The sequence below is a fragment of the Photinus pyralis genome, unplaced genomic scaffold (genome assembly GCF_008802855.1).
Source record: "Photinus pyralis isolate 1611_PpyrPB1 unplaced genomic scaffold, Ppyr1.3 Ppyr1.4_LG1, whole genome shotgun sequence".
Classification (NCBI taxonomy): Eukaryota; Metazoa; Arthropoda; class Insecta; order Coleoptera; family Lampyridae; genus Photinus; species Photinus pyralis.
Window position 1 is genome coordinate 17,251,019 of NW_022170249.1, and position 10,447 is coordinate 17,261,465.

A 10,447-nucleotide genomic window follows, 5' to 3' on the forward strand; every position below is an offset into this window, starting at 1 on the left:
AATGCCAACTTTCTTATATATAGAGATATTTTTTTGAAATTTTAACCAAAGATGCTTTTAGTAAAAACAAACGAATCGCATATTGGTTTATAATGTGTGCATTCGCGGGATTCGCAATATCTATCTTATTTATTGAGATATTTGTTTTGAAGTTATAATCACAGATGCTTCTGTTTAAGGCAAACATATCTCATATTGTAAACCTTATTGACAGATAATTAAATTGCGCAACGTAAATTGTGCATAAATTGTATAAAAACATCGTGATAAAAACGGATATGGGAAAAATAAGCAGATACTCTTTTTAATCATATTTTAATATGCATCTAATCTGTAAACCTCTTCACACGTTGACATACTTAAATACATGTGCAGGCTGCCACATAGAACAGTGTCGTCATCATTTTGAAGACATGTATTTGAAACTTGTATTGGCTTCTTTTGGTCTTATATGTGTAGGTGTTGCCTCAGGTATGTAACGACACGTTTATAAGTAATTTTATGCCCGAACGGTCTCTGAATTGGAAGCCTTTATTTGCTGGTAATTTAGCAGCCACGAGCTTTTAAATACCTACTACTTTTAGCGCCCTCAACCTACATAAGCTATAAGCATTTGGAATAAATTTCTAACTCTTATTGCAAGCTGGAAACTACACATCTATGATACTTAATAAAATTTAAATTAAAAAGCCAGTTGAACTGTTTAAATTGTTGTTGTGGAGGTTCCTATACCAAGAGTTGCTGTTCACAATATTGTAGCCGACAATGAAGAAGAATTTTGATAACCTTCAGTTTTAGAGTGTATGCATCTTGCAACTGGTCTTGAAGTGAACTTGAGTTAAGTTAGATACATGCGAGACACCATGGGTAATATTACACCGATCAAAGTCGCAGTGAACAAGGTTTCGTGTTAAAACCTGATGATGGTTAATCGTGTCAAATGTTTTAGAAAACTGTAGCACCACCATGATTGTCACCAGACCTAAATCGGTTGTTTGTAACATACGCGTGGTGCTTTGCGATTAGATACTTTTTACATAACAGTAAAGCTGTCAGGAGACTGATACAAAAAAAACAAACAAAACACTTTAGATAGGTATGATAGGAACAGATTAATAGATTTGAATTCGCAATTAAAGATGGAGATAGCTTTATTCTTGGAGATAAGAGAGATAGTAAACAAATTTACCAACCTGTAGGTATTATTAAACATAATTTATGTAAATTCTATATTTGCAATGAATCGTCTTATCTTCTAAGGTAGTGACATAGGTACCTACCTATTAGGTATATAATTCCATATTGAAATTACTGTTATTTAATATACATTTCATTACTCTGAAAAATAATTATACTCGTATATGGTCAATTCCACCACCGATAAAAATAAATTTGTCGGTTCCCCGATGAAATTGTTGAATAAATCTAATTTTTTTCAAAATCTGGACAACATCTAATAATGTATATGAGGCATCGACGCCTTTCTGAAACATTTCCTTTTTACTAGTGTACCGAAGTTTCTGTTAGGGAATAAGGCTTAGGGATTTGTGTTTTACATATTTTCACTCAACGATATAGCGTTATACGGTTATCATTTCCAATGTTTTCGATGGTTGCGTGGATTGCGAAATCTGTAAATTTTTGCGAAAATATTTGATGCTATGGAAAACGCTTTTTGAAAGACATATGTCGAATACACGTATATACAGGGTGAAAATATTGTCTGAAACACCGAAGGTATCTAAGTTTGTAGATTTGTTGCAAATTTTTAATATTTTTTGAAAAAACAAATTACTTTGACAAAACTAACAAAAGATAAACTTTTTTTCATCGCTAACTAGTGAAACGTATAACATTAATTAACACAACTATTTTTTATTTTAAATTTGATTATGTAATATAATAGATTTTTATGTTGCTGTATCGAAAAAAGGGTGCACCTTTAAGAATATGTAATAAAAAAGAGTGGTTTCCGTTAATAAAATGTGCCCCCCTTCCATGCAGAACATCCAGACAAAATTTTTACCCTGTATTATTTTAAATTTGATTAGTTTAAACGTATTGAATCGTAGGTTCTACCTCAACCACCTGCTACACTTGCTTTGGTATTGAAGACGAGTCCTCTCAAGAACTTCTCAACTGTCGTCGCATGATTAATATAACCGCAACTGACCGTTGTTCGGGTTCACCACGTGCATATTGCATATTTTATTATGGAAGTAAGTAATATGTTATCTAATATACGAATATCATCTACCTCTTTTTAGATACTATAAGAAATCAACCGGTTGTTACTAGAGCTGTGAGAAAGTGTTCTCTGTATGATTGTCAGTATTACAGGGAATGGAGCGCAGCAAACTTACATTGTTCGCACTGCGAAGAAAGCTATTGCAATATATTCCAAATGTGAAAATTTTTGATCAATAAGACCAAGCCTCTAAGCATACTATATACTAATTATGTTATTGATGTTTCTTATTATTGTTGTTCTTTTTTCTTTGATATATCCTCTAGACTATAAAATGTAATAATTATGTTCTAATATACGTATTTACAGCAACGACCATTGGAAGCCGTTTTTGAGTTATTCCTCTATACGTATAACCTCTCAAAGACCTTTAAATAGCTAACTAGGTACATGTTGTGGCTGATGTCCAGACATGATCATAGAATATCGGAAAAAATTGAAGTTAGGGAAGTGTTTTTGGGAGCAAGAAATAAGTAAAGTAGATAGAAAAAACTAGGTAATTTCTTTTGATAAACGTGCCTACTAGTCAAATTGAAATATGTCGCTATCTTCGTCCCTATGTATCCAACTTACATCCCACTTTCAAACTAGCAGTACGTAGGTAGGTAATTACGTATATATAAAACGAAAAATCTCGTTGTGCGCAAATTTTCATATTCGGGAAACGTTGACAACGGTAGAAACTGTCATTATACACTAGCTAGCTGGAAGCAAACGCACCAAAAAGGTAAGTTTAAGGGTACGGCCTGAGCCAGACGAAGAGATCACCAGAAGAATTTGTCCCTAGATCCTGAGAAAGAATTTAACCCTTTACAAAATACTAAGAAAAATTAGCCAAACCCTTCTGCGCGGAAGAATTATCGAGCCTCCCCTCTATTTGCAACCATCCGTTACAATATCACGACAAAAGTACAAACAACTTTAACCAAAACCAGGTGATAATCATCTTAGAAAAGAGTAATTTTGGGAAAAAGTACAAGCAGTTGTTAATCATTCTACTCCTACACTCTAGCCTGCTACCTCTTTATAGTGGTAATTACAAATGTACTAAAATCTGAGAAAATTCATACTTTCCAAAGGGATGCATTTGTATAGTAGAACTTTAGTACATTTTTTTAAACTTACACTCCTAAAGCATCATTTGACGATTTGAAGAACTCTACGGCTTAAAATCCATGTAGGTACAGATGAACAAACTCACGAGATGATCGCACATGTCTAGTATGTTTTCCACAAAATATAATAAGGCAGAAATGGGGTATTTTATATATAAATATTTACAAATTTAATTCATTAATCTAAATATTTCGGCAGTGCTATTACCCTCCTCTTTTAACCAGAGCAGCAACAATTCATCATGTACTCGTAGCTTTCGCACAATTCGTAATTATTAATGGGACATCTTAGAGCAGGTGGGCATCTTACAGGCAATCGATCTGTATTAAAATCACATTCTTATTTCAATTATTAATTAAATGGTTCAAGGTATACCTGTGACTCTGGCGCAGCCACAACAGTATCCAAAAACGATAGATTCGTCATCATCGCAAAAACGTTGAGGACAACTGCCGCAAGTTGGCCCAAATAGCGAAAAGAAGACTAAAATTATAGGTATGAAATTATATTCGAAATGTATTTCAACTTACATCTGCTATTAGTCTTCGGCCTTTGCAAAGCGCCCATTCTAATTGCCAAAAAGCATACGATGAGAACGACTGAAGCACGTCTAAGAAACATGTTGGGAATCTGTAAATGAACACATCCATTCTATTAAATACCAAGCTCTTGTCAAAAATTCCAGTGAGTTAAAAACTCATTAAGACGGTCGACGAACTTGCATTTTCATGTTAACTAATGGTTTCCTATAAGGTGCGTTGATTAAACTCATTATGTTATTATCTCTCTACATATTTCTCTATGGTGGTTGATAACGAGTAACAACAATGGCTTTGGATGGTTTTTGGGCAGCGTTGTTGGTACGGTAAATTGTGCTCGTGCTAGGAATTGCGATATTGTTGTGGGAAATTTCGTTTTTTTCAGCATATTGATATGTCGATTTTCTTATCTGATGATTGATAGTTAAACCAATAATTCCTGATCAGCATTAAAAAATGTCTAAATCTGCATTATACCAAAGAGTAATTATTCTGTGCTTATACCTTGTCTCTTTGCTAAGTCGCGAATGTTTCTTTTTGATATCTGCGAAAAGTAGTTAAGTAGGTACCAGGGGGACACTTAAGGTGTTGCTGGATTCGTTTAAACTCATTCATTCTTCTTTTACAGCCCTTATGGCCCTATTCATCGCTTTCTGCTGAAAAGAAGATCAACAAAAACAAAGTAAAGGGTGCAAACTTGTTTCCAGTTAAATTGTATTTTTACCAAGAAAGTTGTGGGGTAGTTTTGATTTCTTTGATTCTATATGTTTTTTGGGGTGCTGAATCCGAATCTGAGGTTTGCCAACAAAATTTCATGACGCAACATTGAAAAAAATACAAAAGAAGTTGAAAAAGATATTTTTTTGGCAGTTTTGTGCTTACAACTTGAAAACTATCACCTTTTCGAAAAAAACCTTCCTATTCAAAATTAAAGTACATAAAATTTCCTACAGATTCCACTATTTAGTTTTTTTTCCTCGATAAACCGTTCGGGCTCAAGCGCCAGTTGAAAATTGGCCTATTTCGGCTGTCTCCACAAAACATAGTTTTTTCGCACTAAAACCCTAAATTAATATTAAGCGTTGTCAATAAGTGAATTCCTTGCATTTACCTACTATTATTTGAATTTTATATGTAAGGGTGGTTTTTTCTCATTTTCATAACGTTCAAGGTGTTCATTGTTGTCCAGAATGGTATGAAAAGTTAATTTCTAACGAACAACAGTATATCATATTATTATATTATTTATAATACTTATACTGTGCTATCTAAAATTATTCCCACTCTCTTCCGAACCAGATAAAGAAATCACCTCGGAAATCACAAAACCCAACCGTAGCATGTTTGGATAATTATTGTTGAATTTGGGAAAGTGGCGCTGTGGTCATTATTAATTAAAAAAATTCAAATGGCAAAAGGGGTAAATTGATTTCCTATTCAACGGAATTATCCCTCTTGCTCCAGTGTTCTGAAGAATCACGTACCTACTCCTCGGAGTGGGGTAACGCAGTTACCCCAGCTTAAATTTCTCTGCTATCAACTGAACCCGATTTATTTCTTTTTTGTTTACATGTTAACCAGCGACAAAAAGCGAGTTCATGATTTTGGACTGTCCGTCCGTCCATCTGTGTAACTTTGTGAGGGTGTGTATGTATGTGTATGGGAGAAGGGCCTCGAGACTGCAAACGTAGGTCAAAGAGTAACGTACTCTTTGCGTAGGTACACGGTGACGTAATGGGCCTTGGCTCATCTGTGAAGGAGTGGGAGAGTTTTATACCAGACGGAACTGTTATAAAATCTTTTGAGGAGACCGGTAGACAATGAAAAGTACGGATTTATATTGGCACAGAATAATAATAAAACAATAATAAAAGATGAGTATTTTGCGGATACAGCCGAAATACGCCAATTTTCAACTGGCGCTCGAGCCCGAACGGTTCATCGAGGAAAAAACTAAATAGTGGGGTCTGTAAGAAATTTTATGTACTTTCATTTTAAATAGAAAGGTTATTTTTGAAAAGTTGATAGTTTTCAAGTTGTAAGCACCAAACTGCCAAAAAAATATCTTTTTCAACTTCTTTTGTATTTTTTTCAATGTTGCGTCATGAAATTTTGTTGGCAAACCTCAGATTCGGATTCAGCACACCAAAAAACATATACAATCAAAGAAATCAAAACTACCCCACAACTTCCCGTTAGATGCCCGTTTGAGCACACATGGCCTGTATTAATAGTAAATAAGTTATCCTTGATACTGTATTTACTTTCCAAACGTATATTAGGCAAATACAGTCATCGCTTACAATTTTCTTTATGAAAAAAACACCATTAGGTAAGTGTATCTATGTTTTATTTATTTCTATAACACAGGTCAACAAAAAAATAATTTTTTTTTGCGCATGGGATTTACATAATATATTCTGACTATAATAAGCAAAAATAAATAAAAAGTGCAATTAGACATTGAAAATATTTGCTTTTACAAAACTTACAGCGATTTGATTGAAAGCTTTCAGGGGCCATAATTAAAGCTGGAATCTTTGTTTTCCCCCAAATAAAAAGAAAAATGGAGGATGATATTTTCCCGCGGTTACTTTGCAAAGAGGAAAAAAATCCTGGAACATTTTTAAGGCAATAGTCCATGGTTTTCCGTTCAGTGTTTCCTTGGAAACCATAGAGCTAAAAATTATGACGAGCTGAGGGGTTTTGGTTTTGCATCATCGGGTATAGAATGTCTCTAAAGATGTACAGGTTACATTCTCATTTAGATTAATTTAAGGATAATATGGGAGCTTATTCGGAACCTTTTCATCAAGACATAATGAATTTAGGCACGTTACCAAGGCCAGTAAGCTGGAAGCATGATGGAAGATCATATTTGGGGGGTTGATGAGAAAAACTTCAGTTGAAGACGACAAAAGCAGCAAAACTGTTCCATTTTTAAACATTTAGACTCTAAGACAAACAGATTATAAATGTAGGAACGTTACCTTATATTAAATCATGGCTATGTAAGTAAGATTTTATAGGTATTTTTATTTTTTGGTTTTTTGCATTTTTTTCGCACAAAAACAAATACATAACCTTTTTTTGTTCTAATTCTTATTTGTGGCTATACAAGCAATACAAATAAGGTATATATGTCCCATGCGCAAAAATGCTGTAGACCGGTGTAATCAGAGGCAATTAATACCTACCTACTACTTAAATCAAACAATTTATATTAATTATGTCCATGCATTAACGCTCTTTACGTTATAACCCCTACTATAATTATTGTGTATGTGATGAACAAATTTCAATAAACGAATTAGCTTATAAATTGGATCGAACTAGACTCATGGCAAGCTTGCAAATACCCATTATGTAGTTAAATACCCGCTATCAATTTTAAAGTGAGGCAGAAGAAATTATAGCTTTCATTATTTAAATGCCCGTTTAGAGAACTTCTCCCTGACACAATGCCCCCAACGTTTCCAACCGTGTTCGGCTACCAAAAAAAGTAAAGCAAGAACTAATCCGACCCCCAACACAATTAGAGCCCAATACGATTCTTCTATCCCAACCTCAATTTTAAGGTAAGGGGTGCTATCTCTACAATTGGGCTTACAGGAATCCCAATAACTTTTTACACGATACATAACTCCGACTTCACTTTGGTGAACGGAGCTGCAAGAATAATATCAGAAACTAATTTGCGAATTAAGTTCTCACCAGTAGTTAAGCATCTCTTTTAGTGGCGATCCTTTTGGTAGCGTCATGTACAGTGTTTCAATTGCATACATTTGAATTTCCGCCAGTTGGCAGATGGCTTCTTCTGGGAACTGGGTTTCGATAATGGAGTAAGCAGTTGTAGTTACTGAATGGAAAGCAAATCCGCCTGCTTTAACTTTGTCCATTCCTACTTGAGCGGAAAAAAAGTTGGTTGCGTTGTGAGAACCTTTCATTTTTGTGTTGTACAGACTAATGGCAACCGGATTCGTTGTTGTCTAAAAAAATGATAAAACACAGAATATTTACGCCCACTACTACTAACAGAAAAATAATTTCTATCATACTGGGTGTCTTCGCAGCCAACCTCCAGCTTGCTCTTTAATAAATCTTCTAATGTCTTGATTGTACGTGGGGGTTCCAATAGTAGATTGGAAACAATACTACACGAATAAAATTGGTACACCATAAAGAAGAATATCAAAACTGTAAAGGTTACCATTCTCGTACTGGCAATGGTAGGAAGATTAGAAAACCCTGTGATTAGCATAGAGGTAGCAATATTTCAGTGAGTATCTACTTACCTTGTTGTCCGAGCTCTCCTATACAGTAAATAAACAACATGGTCCAAGAACGATCTTGTACACCTTGCTTTGATCTTTGACGTAATATTTTATGCTCGTGCACTAATGTGATACGTAAAATGAATATGATTAGTACTATAACCAATAGAATTCCAATCCAAACGTTTGTCTCTAACGGTTGTAAGTATATTTTAGAAGAACTGGCGGTACTTCTCGGATGTCTAAAGATGAATGGAACCCTGTTTATATAATGAAAATGAGTGGTAGATGTGGAATGGCATGTTTGGGAAAGAAATTGTATGTACCTCAGTATCCAACTTCCGTGCCCGTAATCCATAAACTTTAAACGGAACGGCTTAAATACTAATACTGAGTGACTAAGATCGGCCCTTTTTTCGTGTAGCACTTTTGGCAGGCCATCAACTTCTCCGTTGGGGAGTAGGTAACCCCAAGATCGCGTGGACGACATATTTACACTGCAATATGGCCAATGTAGCGTTACTTTTAACATCATTTTAATATTCTCTCACTCAAAACGGAACAAGATTCGACAGTTCTCTATTACTTCACTTTGAAACTTTCCAAAAACGTTTTTCTCCTTACCTACGTCACTCTCCATATATTCGGCGACACTTATATTTATAGCTTCCGGAATCTACAAACTGAACTTAGGAGAACAACCCCTAACTGTCCCAAATACATACAGCTAATACTGATTTAAATGTAACGCCAGTCATATTTCTTCTTCTGTAATATTTATTATCTTCCACTCCCACACGGTAACCATCATCATCATTGTAATAACCAATTTCGCTTACCACCAATTTCCCGCCATTTTTATAGGCCGGATTATACACATCGAACACGGTCCAATTTGACTTTTTCTGATTGGAAATCGCCACGCTAATATCGGCATTTATAAACATGTTTACATTTTTAAACTTTTCAATTGTGTCACGGTTAGATCCCAACATGATCCAGTTGTAGGTGTGGGAAAACAAGTCGAGAGACCCGCACTGGAAATACGCCGAGTTTTATACTTCAAACATTCTAAAGAAGTGTAAGGCGCATGGGGACAGCTGCAAACTGCGAACCATTTAAGGACCGAAGAGAACACCTTGGTGGAACTCAGACCTTAAAAAGTATCGTAAGGAGTTTCACATGCTTTTTGATAGGGCCATGCGAATTAAGCTGCTTGCCGACTGGGAAAATCTCAAGATCGCTCAGCGCATACAGAGTGGCCCAACGAGAAGTATACAGAGGGCTTTTAGGGTATTAAATTTAGAAATTTCGAAAAATTCTCGAACACGTCAATTTTGTATTCGAGGGGGACAACTTTTGGAATACAAATCACGAACCCAAGTCTTCACCCCTCTACGTAGGGAGCTTAACCCCTAAAATTTTAAATGGAATCCTATGGCAAATGGCACATTATTTGAAAGCCAATTTAATCGTGATTACTAATCTGCTTTGCTTTTTAAATTCTATTGATTCGTTTCGGAGATATTCGCATTTGAAATGGTTTTTTTCCCCTGATTTAAGTCCTTTAGATTACTTCTTGTGGGGATATTTAAAGAATAAAGTTTATGCTACTCCGCCCGGAACATTACAAGGGTTGCGAGCACGTATAGCCATAGTGTAAGAATAGAATACACTATGGTATAACTCAACAATTTCGAGCGATCACCCCTGAAATCTTGCAACATGTACGGCAGCATTTTGAAGCAAATCTTTATTATTGCATGGAAGCAAGCGGAAGGCAATTCAAGCATTTATTGAAATGAATGTTGTGTGTTTAAAGTTATTTGTTATTTTTTGCACAATTTAAACCAATTTAAACATTTTAATACAAGGTGACTTAGATCGCATTTGTTTTGTTTTTTTTAGAAAAAACCATTTCAAATGCGAATATCTCCGAAACGAATCAATAGAATTTAAAAAGCAAAGCAGATTAGTATAATCACGATTAAATTGGCTTTCAAATAATGTGCCATTTGCCATAGGATTCTATTTAAAATTTTAGGGGTTAAGCTCCCTACGTAGAGGGGTGAAGACTTGGGTTCGTGATTTGTATTCCAAAAGTTGTCCCCCTCGAATACAAAATTGACGTGTTTGAGGATTTTTCGAAATTTCTAAATTTAATACCCTAAAAGCCCTCTGTATACTTCTCGTTGGGCCACTCTGTATACAGGGTGTTACACGACCGTTCGAAAAAAAAAATCGGGTTGTAGAGGGCATCAAAACAAGCA

General features: G+C 35.1%; 2 protein-coding genes across 2 annotated transcripts; one reads left to right on the forward strand and one right to left on the reverse strand.

Moving 5' to 3' along the window:
* The first annotated feature begins 361 nt into the window (after window positions 1-361).
* Window positions 362-2,555, forward strand: LOC116160643. The gene is made up of 3 exons (XM_031473895.1): window positions 362-471; window positions 2,073-2,219; window positions 2,268-2,555. The coding sequence occupies exons 1-3, from the start codon at window positions 414-416 to the stop codon at window positions 2,408-2,410; spliced, it is 348 nt and encodes a 115-aa protein (XP_031329755.1). The 5' UTR covers window positions 362-413; the 3' UTR covers window positions 2,411-2,555.
* Window positions 2,556-7,052: 4,497 nt separating this feature from the next.
* LOC116177669 (ionotropic receptor 75a-like) lies at window positions 7,053-9,172 on the reverse strand. The gene is made up of 7 exons (XM_031496742.1): window positions 8,903-9,172; window positions 8,729-8,853; window positions 8,504-8,674; window positions 8,199-8,437; window positions 7,940-8,151; window positions 7,618-7,892; window positions 7,053-7,572 (listed from the first exon to the last, which is right to left on the reverse strand). Exons 1-7 carry the CDS (start codon window positions 9,170-9,172, stop codon window positions 7,326-7,328), a joined length of 1,539 nt encoding a protein of 512 aa, XP_031352602.1. The 3' UTR covers window positions 7,053-7,325.
* Between the last annotated feature and the right edge of the window lie 1,275 nt (window positions 9,173-10,447).